The 19770-nt window shown below is 33.7% G+C and overlaps 2 protein-coding genes across 2 annotated transcripts; one reads left to right on the top strand and one right to left on the bottom strand.

Moving 5' to 3' along the window:
* The first annotated feature begins 2020 nt into the window (after positions 1-2020).
* On the top strand, positions 2021-5878 carry LOC141705328 (uncharacterized). The gene is made up of 7 exons (XM_074508333.1): positions 2021-2225; positions 2327-2753; positions 2900-3188; positions 3544-3655; positions 4569-4804; positions 5022-5318; positions 5435-5878. Exons 1-7 carry the CDS (start codon positions 2021-2023, stop codon positions 5876-5878), a joined length of 2010 nt encoding a protein of 669 aa, XP_074364434.1.
* A 5518-nt stretch (positions 5879-11396) lies between these two features.
* On the bottom strand, positions 11397-16340 carry LOC141705327 (histidine kinase CKI1-like). Its single transcript, XM_074508332.1, has 7 exons — positions 16253-16340; positions 15908-16140; positions 14303-15004; positions 13689-14064; positions 13041-13612; positions 11790-12932; positions 11397-11606 (listed from the first exon to the last, which is right to left on the bottom strand). Exons 1-7 carry the CDS (start codon positions 16338-16340, stop codon positions 11397-11399), a joined length of 3324 nt encoding a protein of 1107 aa, XP_074364433.1.
* Positions 16341-19770: the final 3430 nt, after the last annotated feature.

Raw genomic sequence — 19770 nt, 5'->3', positions numbered from 1 at the left:
AAGAAAAGAAGAGGGATTTGAAAATAAAAAGAAGATGAAATTAACGCTATTAGGATTTTTTGTTAGATTTGTTAGAAAATGGAAAGTTTGAGGCATGTTTTAAACATGTTCTTGATGTAATTTCCTAAAACTAATTATTGGAGGTTGTTCCTTGTAATGAGGACTTAAACTTTCATGTTTGGATCTAAGTCATTTTCTTAGTGTAATCCATATAGAAATTGAGATGAAGTTAGTAGTTTGAAATGGGTTTGTGGGTTTTGTCCCACATTGATAAGTAAAGAGGGGTGTAGTGCTTTATATATATAGTACTATGTGTAAGAGTAGTATATCAACTACTAAGGCATGTGGATATGCATGGTGTTATTGTGTGCCTCACGCGCGGCCACACATACACGGGCAGCCGTCACCTCGCCACGACACGACTCGGGTCGGGTCGAAGGGCGATTTGGGCGAATGTCCCGGCGTCTCGCGACCTGGGCGAGGAATTTTACTTAATGTTTAATTAAAATATTTACTAACTTATTATATTGTTTTATGATGAATATTGAATCTGTATAACAGTAAGGATTTGTTAAGTAACATCAATTGATGCACAGAACTCAGCCGTTGATAGACTGATTATGTGCATTATCCGTTGATGGACAGATCTTGACGTGCCTGGATCAGGATTTGTTACATATGCATCCTGATGAATGGATCAGAATTTGTTGAGTGCAAATACTTATTGGGCTGGCTGTATCAGGATTTAACAAATCCTGATATTGACTGTTACACTTTTTGATTCTGGAAATAGTTCATTAAATATAATTTAAGTCAGAATATTCATTTTAATTAATATATTATATTCAGTTACGTTCTGTGTTGTATTATATACCGAACAAAAATGTTTGGAATAAATATATACGTCAATTACATATGTGTGAAACCCTAGCTGTTATCAATCTCTTTTTCTCTCCTCTATAATATACAGATCATAACATAGGTTTTCTGGGCGAACTGAGGTCAGGTCGCTATTGAGATTCACGTATCTATGGACGAATTGCCCTATATCCTGGAAGTGATATTGTTGCAACCCAACCCAGCATAAGTGGGGCAATAATCTCTTCAAGAACAGTCTAGACTTCTCGAAGGCTATGCGCCTTAGCTGTTATTGGTTCTTTCAGATTTCTTAAAGCTTCTGTTAGAGGTAAGTGTTCTATCCTATCTTTGTCAATTCAGTTACTAATTATATCTTGTTGTTTTGCCTTCGTGTTTTGTTTCGTTATTTGGTTTATTGCCTGTTCTTGCTTAAATCTTGATATATATAACTACCTCATTATTGCGCGTAGTGTTAGTACATATACCCAACAATATTTTCCAAACTCTCGAGAGTCTTTCATAAATAATAACAGCTTGTGTATACATGAACACCCACCTGGAAATACGGCGGACTACTTATTTTCATGCATACATGGTCAATAGATAAGGTTGACAGGATGTATAAATATGTTAGAGTAAATAAAGGTAGGCAGCCATATGAAACAAAACAAGGAGTTAACACAACAACTAGAAGTTTGATAATATCATCTTGAAAATAAGGAAAAAAGCTGGTCATATGAGAATCCATGAATTAAGGTGGGCTGAAGGAAATCAAAGCTGCAGCTCAACAAAACCAGACGGGTTTTGTGTATATGTGCATTAGTGCCTGTAATACCTATAGGCTAAGTTAGCAAATATATCTATTATATATACTGGTGGCAGGAATATGTGTAAAAGTAGATTGCATATATATATATATATATATATATATATATATATATATATATATATATATATATATATATTGCAGAATAAAAAAAGAAGCAGAAGCTCTCTCTTTAGTGAAAATAGATAAAACAAAGGCAGTAATCCTGCCGTATCAAAAATAAAAGTTGTAGCTTTGTTCTTATTTGAGCAAATATTTTGTGTTTTACAGTAAGTCCATACACGTTTTCAACAAGTGGTATCAAAGTCAAGGTTACGTTCGTCAAAAACGGCGAATATGATGCAACCCAACATTCCAAAATTGACGTCCATAAATCACGGGAATTGGAGTATCCAAATGAAGGTGTTACTCGGTTCTTACGATAATTGGGAAATTATCGAAAATAGGTTAAACGAGCCCGCTGATGCAGCCGCTGAAGCAACACTTCTAAATGCCGAGAAGACGACGTTAAAGGAAATCCGGAAAAAAGATAAAAGGTGTTGTACACAATTATTCAAGGTGTTGATGAATCAACCTTTGAACAAATTTCAGAAGTAAAAACGGAAAAAAAAGCGTGAGAGATTTTGCAAAAATCATTCCTAGGCCTTGAAAAAGTTAAAAAGGTGTGGCTCCAGGTTCTACGCGGGGAGTTCAAAAATTTGAAGATGAAGAGTTCAGAAAATATTGGTGAATTTGTTACGCATTTGAAAACGGTGAAAAATCAGATGAAAAGAAATGGCGAAAGTCTCGATGATGTTCGGGTCATGGAAAAATTAATCCGTTCGTTGACAAAGAAATTTGATTATATTGTTACTTCTATCGAGAATTCAAAGGACTTGTCCACAATTTCAATTGACGAGCTCGTAGGTTCTCTTCAAGTCCACGAGCAACGAATGAATCAATATGATGATGCAAGCCATTTGGAGAAGGCATTACAAAGTAAAGTATCCATTGACGACAGCTCTGGAAGCAGCAGTTCTACACGGGGCAGAAATGGCTTTAGAGGTGGCTACCGAGGTGGACGTGGAAGGCATTCTTTCAACAGAGGACATAATACTGAAGGTATCAACCATCTGGTCGTGGTCAAAATTTCAGAGGTCATGGAAGAGGTGGATTTCAACGATGTGATAAATCTCAATTTCAATGTTACAACTGTAATAAATTTGGTCACTTCAGTTACGAGTGTAGAGCACCAAAAGTGGAAGAAAGGAGTCACTTTGCTACAGCAAAAGAAGACAAAGATGTTGGTTCTGCTATGTTTCTCACTTACAAGGGTGATGAGGAAGGCAAGAAGAATGTTTGGTATCTTGATTCCGGTGCGATCAATCACATGTCTGGCCACAAGGATTTATTTACGGAGATAGACGAGACAGTCAAAAAAGAAGTTACTTTTGGTGATTCTTCAAAAAATTCCGGTCAAAGGGAAAGGTACGATTACGATTGTGACAAAGAATGGGGAGAAAAAGTATATAAATGGCGTTTATTTTATACCTGCTTTGAAAAGTAATATCATCAGTCTTGGTCAACTTGTGGAGAAAGGATATAATATTCAAATGCAGGATAATTCTCTTACCATCAAAAATACGGTTCAAGAATTGATCGCTAGAGTGGAGATGTCAAAGAATCGCCTGTTCATACTCGATATGCAGATGAAGGTGCAGAAGTGCTTAAAGTCGGTCACTAAAAATGACTCGTGGCTGTGGCACTTGCGATATGGTCATCTTGGATTTTATGGCTTAAAATTATTATCAAAGACAAAGATGGTGGACGATTTTCCAGAAATCAATGAACCAGAAAATTTGTGTGAAGCATGTGTCAAGGGGAAACAACACAGACAAAGATTTCCTGTTGGAAAATCATGGAGAGCCAGGAGGCCATTGGAGATAGTTCACACAGATATAGCTGGTCTATTTGATATCCCATCCCTTGGAGGTAATAGGTATTACGTAATATTTATTGATAATTTTAGAAGGAAAAGTTGGGTGTATATCATCAAATAAAAATCAGAGGCTCTTGATAAATTCAAGGAGTTCAAAGTACTGACGGAAAAACAAAGTGAACATTATTTGAAGACACTCAGATTGGATAGAGGAGGCGAGTATACTTCAAATTTGTTCAGGAGTTTCTGCAGAGCACATGGTATAAATCATCAATTGATAACATCATAGACTCCACAACAAAATGGCATTGTAGAAAGGAAGAATCGCACTATTCTTGACATGGCAAGAAGCATGGTGAAAGCAAAACACTTTCCAAGAACTTTTTGGGCCGAAGCCATTCTATGTGCAGTTTATTTGTTGAATCGTTATTCAACAAAAAGTATCAGAAACAAAACTCCAAATGAAGCATGGAGCGGGAGCAAACCATCAGTTGGACATCTCAGAATTTTAGAGTGTATTGCTTATGCCCACGTTCCCGATCAGAAAAGGAAGAAGCTGGATGATAAAGGCGAGAAATGCATCTTTACCGGATATGGCAAAAAGAGCAAGGCGTAAAACTCTATAATCCTCTAACAAAGAATTTAATCATTTCTCGAGATGTTGAGTTCGATGAATCAGATTACTGGAGATGGAGCGAGGAAGAAAGAAAAATTCCTGCTTAATTCTTTAATGATGATGATGACAATGATGACTCAAACAATGAAGATGACGGAGATGATGACCAACTCCTCCACAAAGTCCGACTCAACAAACACCTACGTCGACACCATCAACGGGAGGAAGCAGCAGTTCAGAGGGAGCATTAAGAAAAATGCAGAGTCTGGATAATATCTATAAAGAAACCAGACCGGTACAAACATCCTTTGATTATTCTCTATTTTATTTAATGGCTGAATGTGATCCAGTTACATTTGAAGAAGCTTCTGAAGAAAGCAAATGGAATAAAGTCATGGACGAAGAAATTGGCACAATCGAGAAGAATGATACTTGGGAGCTAACAGATCTTCCTGAAGGACATAAAACAATTGGCGTCAAATGGGTCTACAAGACAAAGACCAATCAAGATGGAGAAGTTGAAAAATACAAGGCGAGGCTAGTAGCTAAAGGCTACAAACAGAGATACAAGATTGACTATGATGAGGTATTCGCTCCAGTTGCAAGAGTTGATACCATACGACTTCTTACAACAATTGCAGCTCAGAACCAATGAAAGATTTTTCAGATGGACGTCAAGTCAACATTCTTGAATGGCTATCTCGAAGGAGAAGTCTACATTGAGCAGCCACCTGGATATGTTTGGAAAGGCAAGGAAAATAAAGTCTATTGGCTAAAAAAGACACTATATGGTTTGAAACAAGCTCCGCGAGCATGGAATACAAGGGTTGATGAATATATACGAGCGTGCCCTCTATACGAAGACAAATTCAGGGGAAAGTAGCCCTGATATGTTCAACGATTTTAAGAAGATTATGACTAATGAAATTGAGATGACATATATTGGTCAAATGTCGTACTTTCTTGGAGTCGAGGTGAATCAAAGCAAAGAGGGGATTTTTTTGTCACAGAAAAAATATGCGAAGCGGATTTTGAAAAAGTTTAGAATAGAGGAATGCAAGCCAGTAAACACGCCAGCAGAACCGAGCATAATGCTCAGAGTTAATTCAACGAGAGAGTCAGTAAATTCGACGGTGTTCAAAAGTTTGGTTGGAAGTCTGAGGTACCTAATTTTTACTCGTCCAAATATTATGTATGCAGTTAGATTGGTTAGTAGGTACATGAAGAAACTGAAGTAAGATCACTTCATGCAGCTAAAAGAATCTTGAGGTACATAAAAGGTACACTTGATCATGGTCTGTTTTACACGCATTCTCAAAATCCAAAATTAGTTGGCTATTCAGATAGTGATTATGGTGGTGACTTGGATGACGGGAAAAACACTTCGGGATATGCTTTTCATAACGGTTCAGGGATATTTTCATGGTCTTCAAAGAAGCAACAAACAGTTGATCTCTCAACATGTGAGGCAGAATACATCGCAGCAGCAGTGTGCACATGTCAGGCTATGTGGCTAGTTTACATATTGGGCGAGTTAAATCTCGTAGAGGAAGGTCCGGTTCAAATTTATGTGGATAATAAATCCGCTATTTCTCTCACAAAAAATCCAGTCGCAGCAAACACATCAATATTAAATATCATTTTCTTCGCGAACAAGTGAATGATAAAATCGTGGAGTTAATGTACTACAACACAGAAGAAAATTTAGCGGATATATTTACAAAACTGTTGAAGCCGGACGTGTTCCATAAAATGAAAGAGAAGCTCGAAATGCAAAGTCGAGTTTGAAGGGGAATGTTGGATTTTCCAAACTCTCGAGAGTCTATCATAAATAATAACAGCTTGTGTATACATGAACACATATCCTGGAAATATGGTGGGCTACTTATCTTCATGCACGCATGGTCAATAGATAAGGTTGAGTGTTGACATGATGTATAAATATGTTACAGTAAATAAAGGTAGACAACCATCTATACTCTTTACTAATAAGCGAAACCATGTATAATTTGGTGCTAAAAGTACCAAAGTACCAAAGTACCAAATTTTGGTACTTACCTGACATAAGTTGACTTCTATTCTCAATAAACTTTGTTTTTAACGCAAATCGACTTCTATTCTTTGTCAATTTTATTTTCTTTTTAGTTACTGTTCATCCAATTATCTATTTACTTTATAAAATAAAAATATTTTTTAAACAATTTGGAAATTATATTAAAAATTTATTAAGTTACGTTAAATTAAGTAAAATAACTTATATTTATTTTCAATTTTAGAAAAACTACAAACTACTAAGTAAACTACTGATACGAATTAACTTATATTCTTTGTAAACTTTATTTATTGATAAATTATATTAAAAATTTATTAAGCTACGTTAAATTAAGTAAAATAACATATATTTACTTTTATTTTGAAAAACTACTAACTACAAAGTAAACAAAAAATGACCAAAATACCTCTTTTTAGATGTGCTTTTGCCCAAAATACCCATTCTGAAAAAATGTGCCCAAAATACCCACCAGATACTCCACTGATACTGGAGTATCAGGATGATACGCCATTTTCAATGGAGTATCAGGGTGATACTCCTTTGTCAGCAGAGTATGATGTTAGATACTCTTGTGTCAGTGGAGTATCAGTCCTGATACTCCTTTCCCAGTGGAGTATCACTATTATTTTTTTTTTAAAAATATTTTAAAAAAATAATAATAAAATTTTAAAATTTTAGATGGTTCTCCACTGACAAAGTAGTATCTCACATGTTACTCCATTGACAAATGAGTATATGGGTCGATACTCCACTGACAAAGGAGTATCATCCTATACTCCACTAAAAATGCAGTATTTAGTGGGTATTTTGGACAACTTAAAATTCTGGTGGGTATTTTGGGCCATTGTTATTTAAAAATGATTATTTAGGTTTTTCACCCCAAAGTAAACTATTAACACGAATTGACTTCTATTCTCTGTAAACTTTATTTTTTATAGTATTATTTTAAAAATAATTAAGTAATAACAAATGACTTTCGTAACATTTATTAACTTTTAAACTGAAAATTAATGATTTAACGATTGTATTTGTTACTGTCCATCACAACGTTTATTTACTTTAAATTAAAAAACATATTTTAACAGTAACAAATTTATGGGCTGTATTTAGATCATATTACGTAATATTAAATTAAGTTTAATAACATCTATTTACTTTTAATTTGTAAATTAAATTTTATCGATAATTAAGTAATATTAAATAAACTATTTTGAAAAGGCTAATTATTAGATAATTATCAAATTATATTAATAATATTAAATTATTTAAAGAACAGATATTTGGTTCATAAGATAGAGATACAATTCGTTTCACAAAAATAAAACTAATATGTTAGATTTCTATATCAAGTAAAATAATGCAAAACTAGAATTATAGTGGAAAATTTCATAATTAATTCGATTCTTTTTAACCACGTATCTATTTTTTGCAAGTACCAATTTAATATTGATATTAATATATTAATTTTAATTCGTGTTTCGTACGGATTATAAATAATTCTCTATATTAATTCGATATTTTTAACCTCGGGCCCGTATTTCGCATAGGTTATCAACTATCTATACTAATAAGAAAACTATGTTTAGGTCTTAAATCTTGGTACTCACTAAAAAATTATTCAACTATTTTTAAAATTTTATGTAATAAAATCTCAACCGACAAATATTAACTTCTACTCTCCTTATATTTATTTCCCTTCAATTTTATTTTTTGCGCAACATTCAAGCGTCTATTTACTTTGAAATAATCGTATTAGTAAGTTAACATGTCAGATTTATATAAGTAAATAATTAGGTGCATACATAACTAGAACTATACGGTGAAATTTTAGAGTTACACTTAACTTCAATTTTTTTAACTACATATTTTAACAGCATTTTATATATTATATTATGAGTTTCAATTTTATGCAAATAATATTGTGATACTATTATTTTTAATTTAGGACCCGTGCTTGGCACGGCTAGTATGAAACAAAACAAGGAGGCAGCGAGAAGTTTGATAATATCATCTTGAAAATAAGGAAAGCAGCTGGTCATGCGTTGAATCCATGAATTAAGGTGGGCTAAAGGAAATCAAAGCTGCAGCTCAACAAAACCAGGCGGGTCTAATATATATGTGCATCAGTGCCTGTAATACCTATAGGCTAAGTTAGCAAATATATCTAATATATACAGGTGGCAGAAATATGTGTAAAAATAGACTGCATATATATATATATATATTGCAGAAGTAAATTAAAAGCAGAAGTTCTCTCTTTAGTGAAAATAGATAAAACAAAGGCAGTAATCCTGCTGTATCAAAAATAAAAGTTGTAGCTTTGTTCTTATTGAGTGAATAGTCTGTGTTTTACTGTAAGTCCATACACGTTTCCAACATTTTTCAAGCCCACTTCACAAAGCAATGTAGGAACTTAAGATCGTGATCAGAACTAGAAGCATCAGTATTAAAACTAACCAGGCCTATCAGAGTATACTCAGACTTACAAATTATCGATCTTTTGCTAAATTAATAACCAATCGTTTCATTTGCAAGGAATCCGATAATAATCAGAGTAAAAAATTCAATGCTGATAGTTCATTCCAATTTCAGGAGATATATGTAGTTTCTTTCTTAACTTCCCTTCAGGCTGGCTGTTGCAGTCATTGCTTTCACTATCACTTTCAGTGGCGTTTGATCAACACAGATTCAGATCGGAATTAGATGCATCTGGATCAAAATCTGCTGATCAGATTCAGATTCAGATTCAAGTATTCTAAAAAAGCGGTGATGCCACCAAGCCCAAGTAAGGTGAAAAAGTTGATTAAAAATCTGCTGATCTCGGGATTTCTGAGGAGAATTGATGAGTCCTTCATCAAAATAACGCTGAGGCACTCTTTCTGGAGGCAAAGCCTTAGTGCTCATTCAGGCCAAAAGAGTATTAAAGTAAGTATAGGGGTGATTAGATATTATGTGTACCAGATAGGGTGTGCGGAGGAGAAAAATGAGAATGTTTTTCTACCGAATATAAAGAAATACTGGAAGTCAAGCAAATGGATGAATTGCTACCCATTTGTTCTTTTACAAATGAAATCTCATTTTTATTTCAAAAACAATATTAATGATAATACAGGAGGAGGAAGTAGCATCCTGCTTAGTCCGTCGTATGCTAGCTAAAGCCTGCCAAGGCCTCCACTGTTGGCAGGAAGACAGGCAAAAAACTTTTTGACATTACTTAAATTATATGTCTCAACTTCACATAACAAGGTTATAGCATAAGTTTATGCTTATTTTACCACATAATTGACTTTAGCACACTGGTACTAAGCATAAGAAGCTTCTGAAAGGAATAATCTAAAAGTTGTAAAGCTTCCACATACGTCTTCTACAATCATGTGTAATTAGATTCCATGCATGTATGTTACAAGCTTCTGCAGGTAAAAACTTCTTATAGCACGACAGAAAACTTACAAGTTACAGGCTGTCATTGTCTCTAAAAGGCCAAACGAGCTGTTACCGAGCCGAACTCGAGCTTGTTCGAGAACAACCCTAGTTTTAAGTAACAGAAAAAAAGAGAATGATAGCTTATTAAATATCATATCGCATTTCAATTAATGAATTAATGACTTTCTTTTCTCGACAAGTTAATTATATTTCAATAAAAAAATTTAGATTCTTATCATTGAAATATTTTATGGTTTTTTCTTTTCTTTCGGAGATTCTGAAAAAATTACAAAATCCTTATTTGAACAACTATATAAGAAAAGAGGAGGGATTTGAAAGAAAAAAAGAAGATGACATTAACGTTACAAGGATTTTTTCAAGACCAGCTCCGAGCACTGTGTTTACAAAATATCTCATTTTACATATCACGGATGTCACGAATATCGTTTGTTAATGATCTAAACTAAACACAGTGCTCGAAACTTTGCAATAAAATGAGATATTTTGTAAACATGGTGATATCAATGAGTTTGTACAAGGAATCCCACATATATAGTTTCTTTCTGAACATCTCCCCTTCCTGTTGGCTGTTGCTGTCATCGCTTTTGCTTTCACTTTCACTTTCAGTGGCGTTTGATGAACACAGATCGTGATCCGAACCAGAAGCATCAGTATTAAAACTAACCACCAAGCCTATCAGAGTAATACTCAGACTTACAAATTATCGATCGTGAGAATGTTTTTCTACCGAATATAAAGAAATACCGGAAGTCAAGCAAATGGGTGAATTGCTACCCATTTGTTCTTTTACAAATGAAATCTCTTTTTTATTTCAAAAACAATATTAATGATAATACAGTAGGAGGAAGTAGCGTCCTGCTTAGTCCGTATTTAAATCAGTTGTATTTAATCTTGTTTTCTTGCAGTGGTCGTATGCTAGCTAAAGCCTGCCAAGGCCTCCACTGTTGGCAGGAAGACAGGGCAAAAAACTTTTTGACATTACTTAAATTATATGTCTCAACTTCACATAACAAGGTTATAGCAGAAGTTTATGCCTAATCAATTTTCAGATAAGTACAATTATGATAATAATTAAGCTACGAAAACTTGAACTACGTCTGAACATTCTGAAAGGTTATAACCACATAATTGACTTTAGCACACTGGTACTAAGCATAAGAAGCTTCTGAAAGGAATAATCTAAAAGTTGTAAAGCTTCCACATACGTCTTCTACAATCATGTGTAATTAGATTCCATGCATGTATGTTACAAGCTTCTGCAGGTAAAAACTCGTTATAGCATGACAGGGAACTTACAAGTTACAGGTTGTCATTGTCTCTATAAGGCTGCTTTAATTTTTATAGCAGGGCAATGCATAAGGTAACAATCTAATGTTAAGTAGTCTGATTAATTACTTAACTTCATCATAAATAAGGGTCTGGCTCAAAGACCAGAATACATAAATTGATTTTGAGCATGGACAGAATATAAACTAATTTATCTTTTACACATGATGTGAGATGAATACATTGAAAAACTGAAATTAAGTCGATTAAATTCAACTTAAGAAATATAAAACCCATGTAATGTTTAAAAGTAAATGAATCCTCTGTACAACAAAGCCTCATCAATCATACATGACTACAGGTACATATTTAGTCACTGGAGATACATGAATGAAGTTCTTACCCTATAACTTTCTTAGTTGTCGAGAAAAAGTTTGGTAACTTCTTCAATCCTTGCGACATTCAAGGGTTTGGACAAGTTGTAATCCACTCCCGCATCTTTCATTAGCCGTATCTCTTCACCATCTGTGTGTGCACTCACAGCAAAAATGGGTATGTGCACTTTGAATTTAGCCTCTTCTTCTCTGATGCGCCTGGTTGCTTCGATTCCATTCATGACTGGCATCTGATTAATATTTAACATCATTGTTAATACGTATGTTCATATCGTTTTTGTGCACGTGTGATGAAAATGTGCGTGTGTCATGTGTAATGTTGCTTAAGAACAACATTCTGCAATTTCATAATGTTTTTTTAAATATTCGATAATTAGCCACAAGATATAATAAATAAGACATCAAATAAGTACCTCGCAGTCCATGAAAATGCAATCGTAAGGCAAAACATGAGATGCCCTTTGACCATTAAGGGCTTCGCAGACAGTCAGCACAGCCTCTTGCCCATTAGCGCATACTTCAGTAATTGCCCCAAGCATAGAAAGAATGGTAGTAGCAATTTTTTGAAGCAGTGGCTCATCCTCTACAAGCAGCACTTTCTTCCCACTCAATGGTTTATCAGCTTCTTTAATTTCTAAAGAAGATGATGCAACTGGCCTTGTCTGAGATACAGAAGTACTAGCTTCATTGACGGCAGTAGTTGTTTCCGAGCTGATGGTTAGTGTCTCGCTATGTATCGATGCTGGGGTGGCCTCTGGCATCTCTCCCCCAAACTCGGGAAGAAGCTTTAGTACTTGATACAGACGTGATCCGTGGAAAGGCTGGGAGATGATGATATCGCTTGCAGGAAGTTTGTCTTCACTGAGGCCTTGTAGCTGAATATTATTAGATCCAGGTCTATCTAGCCAGACGACACTGTTAAAACCTGTAGCAATGTTTTTCCTGAATTCTGCTACAACTCTGCTAAGCTCACGGAATGGTGCACCATCCGTATCAATCACAATCAGTATAAAGCTTGGAACAACACTTCCTCTCGTGGTTGACCTTCTATGCGTGGGGGGAATCTCCTGATCAGTTCCATCTAGAGAACTCAACGGCACTTCTTTGGATCTTGTACTTGAATTGCGAGGTACAGTTATAGCTTGAAGAAGTGCATCAGACCTCTTGGAAGAACGGCTTGAAGAAAGAACTCCCTTGTTCCTGATTTTCTTTAAAGTAGTCGAAAGTTCTTCAATGTTCCTCGTGACCAACACTTTGAGTCCTTGTCTTTCGTAGAATTTCTTACAAACTTTCCGCCTTTCTTCATTTTTAATGAAGATCACAACTTGGGATCCTTCAGTGTTTGGGCTGATAATTAAGTTCAGACTTCGAGCTGAATAGGATTCACCAGATGACATGCGACCACCGACACTTTCAATATCGTCAGATTGATCTCTTCCACTGCTAATCCTCTGGTCTGTTTCACATACAGAAAAATACGTGTTGAACTTGAAGCAAGTCCCTCTTTTGCACGCATCTTTATCAACAATCTCTATATCCCCGCCCATTAAGCGTACCTGATAAAAAATAACAGATTAAAATTTTCAGTAATGCACAAGCATTCTTTGCATATGGTAGGACCACTAATAGCGTATAAATTTGCATTATAAGCGAGTTATACGTACCAAAGATTGAACGATACCAAGTCCGAGGCCCGTGCCCTCTTTTCCAGCTGATGTCTCCTTGATTTGGGCGTAATTATCAAAAACAGTTTCTTGTTTATCTTTGGGAATGCCGACTCCTGTATCATCGACCTCAAAGATAAACTCCACGCAATTTTCATTCTTTTGAAAACTGTTCACAGTTGTTCCATAATCGGTACAGGCTTCAATCCCTAGAATCCATAATAACCATGACCAGGGACCTTTCCTAGTTGAATTGAGTCTTGAACTAGAACTTCTTGGTTTTCTAGCATATGCTCTTACCGAAACATACCCTTCCGAGGTAAATTTTACAGCATTACTTAGTAAATTTGATAGTACCTGTCTCAGCTTTTTACGATCACCTTTAACGTGATCAAACTTGTTGACAGAACCATCACTGAGATCCAACACAACATCAACGCCTTTCTTGATCCCAACAGCATGAAACAAGTCAGTGACATCCTCAATTAACTTCGACACTTCAAATTCTTCTTCGTCAAGGGGGACTTTTCCGGCTTCTAGCTTACTTCTGTCCAGTATGTTGTTCAGAATAGCTACAAAACAAAGAAACATTATTCACGTACTAATATATTACAATTTTGGTAAATAAAATTACATGTCTTATTATACCTAAAAGATCGTCGGAACAAGTTTTCATGCGCATTATATTTGCCTCCAAATCAGATCCACGATCAACTTGAATCAGGGCTATTTCTATTAGACCGGCAATCCCTGCTAGAGAGCCACGGACATCATGGCTTGCACTTGCGTAGTTTGTACTCTTCTGGATACATTTCCTTTCTACTTGAGCTGTTGCATCCTTTTGTTTCCTTAATGCAACACCCAACTGTATCACTCTTTTTAATGCTACAACAACTATGACAACAAAAAGAACAGTTAGAACGAATATTAGGCCGATCGTCGCAAAAAGATACTGGTACGATATACTGAAGTGTTTGTGCAGGGATCTCTCTGGTCCCTCAAGTGGCATAGCCAATAAGAAAACCTGCAAATAAAATGATAAGTAAAAGTTGAGATCTTTTACATGACTATATATTTACAAGAAATATGTAAATGTGAATGATGTGTTTAGTTTATGTTCACTTGCAATGTTAGAAACCAGTTCAAGTAAAATGGTTTTACATCAATGTAATTAATCTTGATTAAATCATTTCAAAATCTATTAAAATTAGCAAATAATTATCTTAATATTGAAAAATAACAAGTAAAGAAGATATACATACCGTATCTACCCCAAGGATTTCAACTTGAGAACAATATGCATCATACTTTGTTCCAGAAGCGGTGATAGTCTTAGGTTGTAGTGTGCCATCGTTTTCTTGGCATGTAAGATTGCCAACAATATGGCCCTCTAATTTATCACCGCTTTGATTTGACAACACAAATGCAACAGAATTGTTACTGTCAATAACAATTCTAGTGTTCTGAATGTTTGCTTTGTTAAGTACTTGCCCATCCTTCGTAGCCAAAAACAAGCTCCCATCATTTCTGATGTTTCCACTTAAGGATTGCACTATCCCCTTTGTTTCAAACCCCATAGATACTGCTCCTCTCCCATCCATAAGAGCGGTGTTAAAGAACAAAATATCTTGGCTATCAATCCACGAATGTCCTACTGAAGAATTTCCATTTGCACTATCCAGGGCCACTAGGATTGATGGAACAAGCGATGTACACGGATGCAAAGTAACAATTCCAAATAATTCCCCGTTTTCGCGATTCACAGGCTGAGAATAGCAAGTGAGGTTATAATTTTCTAAAGCCATTTCCTTGTCCACCGGAAATAATGAGGTGTTTGTATAAACTGCAACAGGTTGCTGATTGGCTCCATTGTAATATGAAAATAACAAACCATCTTTTCCAATGAATGATACTTGAGACACATATGGAATCGTTGAGAATGCTTGAAATAACAGAGGAGCCACCTACAAGTATGAATGACAAATGCCAAATAGTTATCCCATTATATCTTACATTCCTTTATAAATTCCTACCTCAAAACAAATAAAAAAATTAATTTTTTTGACATCTATACAATACCTGAGTAACATAGTATAAATTACAACATTTATATAAGGTCAATTAATTAATCAACAGCAAGCCTAACAAGGTATGAAGTAAGAATACGGGTGCGGTAGTGCGAATGGGGGAATACTGTATTTGGAAAAATATAATAATATGAAAGTTCACGTAGTGAACACGGCGTATATAAATAGAAACAATTATAGATTTCATGTTAAACATATTAAAACCTATCAACAAAGTCAAATATTGCATGAAGAATGAACCAAATCTAAAACACAAAAAACAAAAATGATTATGAATCGATACTTTTGTAATAACAAAAAAGACGGGGATACTTTGTTTCAAAGAAAAGACATGGATACTTTATTTTGTGAAAGTAGTTCGTTGACATAGTATTTGACTACAACTTCTCAAGATAAAATTTTAAATTGGTGTTATGTGTTCCATACTGCAAACGTGTGTCCGAGTATCCGACACCGAGAGTCCGCATGTGCCTCAAGTGTCCGTATTTTGCGAAAGTAGTTTGTTGACATAGTATTTAACTACAACTTCTCAAAATAAAATTTTAAATTGGTGTTGTGAGAGAATCTGTATGTCCGATACGGAAACGTGTGTGCGAGTATCCGACACAGAGACTCGGCATGTGCCCCAAGTGTCTGTGTCCGATACGCGGAAACGTGTGTTCGAGTATTTGGCACGGAGACTCGGTATGTGACCTAAGTGTCCAGGCTTCATAAATTGCAAGTATCTAGCTATGCGATTTCATATTGCAGCTCGAGAGACACATAAAGAAACAAATATACCTCAAATTCAATGACGGGAATCGGTAGTTGTGTTGCATTCACACGGGAACTTAGGATTCTTGCCAGGTTGTTTGCTGATGATTGCAGTGGTGAAAACAAATCCGCCTTCACTCCAACCCCATAAAGTATTTCCTGTTGAAGGTTTTGCGAAAACAGCCTCACATCTTGTTCTATACTCTTACCTCTACTGTGCCAGTAGTTAAACATCAAACTTGAAGGCACCAGTACTGCCCCTGCCTGCAGGCATGCATGTAAATCATTAATTTCCAGATTTGACAATAATACTCAAATCATGTATTCCTTTTTACTAATAAATATTTTGTAAGAAAAGCTTTGAGGAATTACCAGAACCAGGAAGAGCACTAGTGGTCGCATGACAATTAGATCGATTAGCAACATCTTGCAGAGTAACAAAATCTTCCTGCATTGCCATTATAATTTTGTGATAGAATGTAAATATTTCAATTCAGGTGTATGCACCACCATTAATAGGTGAAAAATAATTAATATATTTGAGTAACATAACTTTAAATAACTTATCAACATATTTATTTTCAGTGTATTTTCATTTACAATAAAAATAATTTGATTTTAATTTCAATTAAGGTATGCACCTTAAAATTAAAAGAAAAAATGGGTCTCTATCCAATTATGAATCTCCATCCAATTAAAGGGGTGTATAATAAGGAAAAAATAAATAACAAATAGTATATTTGAGTAAATTATCTTTTTAATTTCTTCTTTCTATCTAATAATAAAAGAATTAACAAGACATTTTCTATACAAGCTAAAGAAAAATAAGATATTACCAAGTTGATATAGCATGTAAAAAAACAATAAAAGCTAATAGGAGTCAAAAAGGGGGATTGTTTCATCATAAACAACATGCCTTAAATAAAAAACACTACATATATATAGATCTATTTAATAATGAGTGAAAGAACCATTTGCAAATAAAATTATATGTATATAGACAAGACCTTCTTGATTTTCCAAACAGATGCTGCTGCTGCTAACGTTTAGTCGTACTAGTGTCTGGTTCTGCAATCCATGCATGCACAATTCAAAGAAGATATGTAACAATAGTTTTGTTACACCATTAAAACAAGATAATCTGAAATAATTACAAGATTGTATAAATACAGAGAAAAGCTATGTAAAAAAATACCTAATCTGAAAATCTCTGAGAAGGGTTTCCAGAAAGAACAGTGAGGCACCGGAGAGAGAGACTGGGAGAGAGAAAGCTGCGAGAGAGATTGAGTGAATGTTAAAACTAAGAACTGTGCAGTTTAGTATTTGTAAGAAAGTATGCATATCTGTAAAAATATTTCTTGCATATTTTAATATCCATGTAATGATTACTTTTTTTAATTTTCTTGCATATTTAGATTTTGTTATAAATGGTAGTATTTATTCCTTTGATCATCTCTTAAAAAGTAGTATATATTATCTTGAAATTGATTGGCTTGTGTGTATGATTTTCATTTTTGAAATATTTTTGAATTTTTAAATATCAATGAATCATAATCCATTCTCATCTTATACCAAATTTACTAACAACAAAAAATGTACTAGAATTTTAATTGTTTCATACATTAAAACACGTTAAATTTCATTCCAATTAATTACGCTTGTATTTAGTAGAAATTTTAAGCAACAACGACTTATGGAAGAATTTTATAAAAAATTAGTTTCCTATTGATAAATAGGACTAATGACATATGAAATTTTAAGGGAAGTGACCTGTGAAATTATGTTATTAAAGATCAAATTTTCAAGTAATAAATATGACTCATGTCGTAGAAATTTTGAGTTGTGACAACATATTGAAGTAGGCTATAAAAGATGCAACTACGAATCAATAAATAAGACTCGCGTTATAGGAATTTTGAGCGGGAGTTACTTATCGAATTATTTTTTTAACATTCGATGTTTTAAGAAAAACTCGATACGATATATTTCAAAAACAAAAGATAAAGTCTTATACTTCGACGATAAAGTCTTTCATATGATATTTATTGGATTTATAACACATCCAAAAAATATCATTCTATCATTCTATCCAATAAATACATACAAATATTATAACATAATTCCATATGACTGACATCCAATAAATATCATTCTTCCTAAATATCATTAGGATGTTATAATTCCATATGGCTTGTGTGTACGATTTTCATCTTTGAGTAATTTTTGAATTTTTAAATATTAATGATTGATAATCCATGATCATCTTGTACTAAATTTACTTGCAACAGAAAATGTACTAGAATTTTATTTGGTCACACATTAAAATTTCAAATAAAAAAAATTAAACGAAAAGACACATTAAATTTCATTTCGATCAATTACGCTTGTAAGTAGTAGAAATTTTAAGCGACAGTGACACATGGAATAAATTTATAAAAATACAGTTTTTGATTGATAAATAGGACTAATGTCCTGTGGATTTTTAAGGGGAGTAACGTGTCAAATTCTGTTATAAAAGATACAATTTGTAATTAATAAATAGGACTCGTGCAGTAGGAATTTTGAGCGGTAGTGACATATTGATGTAGGGTATAAAAAATGCAATTACGGATCTATAAATAGGACTCGTGTTGTAGGAATTTGGAGCGGGAGTTATTTATCGAATTACGTTATAATATTTGATGTTTTCAGAAAAACTCGATACAATAAATTTCAAAAACTAAAGATAAAGTCTTATACTTCGACGATAAATGTTATTGAATGACATTAAGAAAAATCTACTAAAAAATCAACATATTTATGATCATTTTTTGCATATCTAAATACATCTCAAAAAATAAATGTATGTTATCGATATTGTATAAGTTAATATTCACTCAAGACTTTATATTGGATATGTAACATAATTTCATAAATATGTCGATCTTTTAGATGATTTTTTTTCTGAATGAAATTCACATAAATTTATTTGTCGATTTAGAGGATTTTTCTCTTTATTCTTTAAAAAGTATTGTATCAAGTATATCCTGAAAAAATTGAATCATTTATAACGTAATTCGATATGTCACTCCCTCTTATAATTCCTACAACTTGAGTCCTATACATTGATCCGTAAATTGCATGTTTAATTACGTTATTCGATACGTTACTTTAGCTAAAAACCTATAATAGAGTTATATTTATTATTCAAATATAATTTTTTTCTAATATAATATGGTATGTCAGTACTGCTCAAAATTCATACGATAGTAGTTTTATTTATTAACCAAAATTGTATTTATTATAACATAATTCGATACTTCACTCCCCGATAGAAATGGAATTTAATGTGCCTTTTTGGTTAAAATTTGATTAATAAATAATTTAAATTGTGGAAACAAACCTTTTTGATTAAAAAAATTTCACTGAATATTTTAATTTGTAGCACCAAATTTTGTTGTCACATATTAAAAGTTTAGTACATTTTCGGTTAACTAGTAAAAAGATAATTGCTTAAGTTAGAATCACGATTTGCTGGGATCAGGACCTGTCACCAATCACGATTTGCATCAGGATGAAAAATCATTAGGATATGATTAGGTGTCACGATAAAAAAATAAATCAAGATTAGCCGATTTATACAATCCCAATAATTGATGAGTAGTTTAGTGTTGGTTTCCGATTTGTAGGAACAAAGCTGTTAATTTGGATATATATAGAAATAAGGTAAATATTATTGTAACATATCTTGTAATTGATAGAGATTGATAGAGCAACTATGTGCTATATAAACACTGAAAGTGTTATAATTATTGATAGGTTTTACACGAGTATCTTTGTAACCTAGCAGTTCTGAAGAACATCAGAATTTCTTGAGAGAGTTTTGTAACAGTTTATACTAGAAGTAATAA

Source organism: Apium graveolens, unplaced genomic scaffold (genome assembly GCF_009905375.1).
Source record: "Apium graveolens cultivar Ventura unplaced genomic scaffold, ASM990537v1 ctg8785, whole genome shotgun sequence".
NCBI classification, from domain to species: domain Eukaryota; kingdom Viridiplantae; phylum Streptophyta; class Magnoliopsida; order Apiales; family Apiaceae; genus Apium; species Apium graveolens.
Note: the sequence above shows the minus strand (reverse complement) of the source record. Positions and strands in the feature narration are given on the sequence as shown.

Coding starts and splice junctions, on each gene's coding strand:
- LOC141705328 (XM_074508333.1), top strand. CDS start 2,021: ATGATGCAACCCAACATTCCAAAATTGACGTCCATAAATCACGGGAAT. Junction 2,754..2,899: donor TACCGAGGTGGACGTGGAAG/GCATTCTTTCAA, acceptor TGGTCACTTCAG/TTACGAGTGTAGAGCACCAA. Junction 3,656..4,568: donor TGATATCCCATCCCTTGGAG/GTAATAGGTATT, acceptor AATGTGATCCAG/TTACATTTGAAGAAGCTTCT.
- LOC141705327 (XM_074508332.1), bottom strand. CDS start 16,340: ATGGCAATGCAGGAAGATTTTGTTACTCTGCAAGATGTTGCTAATCGA. Junction 12,933..13,040: donor TTGGTATCGTTCAATCTTTG/GTACGTATAACT, acceptor ATTTTTTATCAG/GTACGCTTAATGGGCGGGGA. Junction 11,607..11,789: donor GCATTTTCATGGACTGCGAG/GTACTTATTTGA, acceptor AATATTAATCAG/ATGCCAGTCATGAATGGAAT.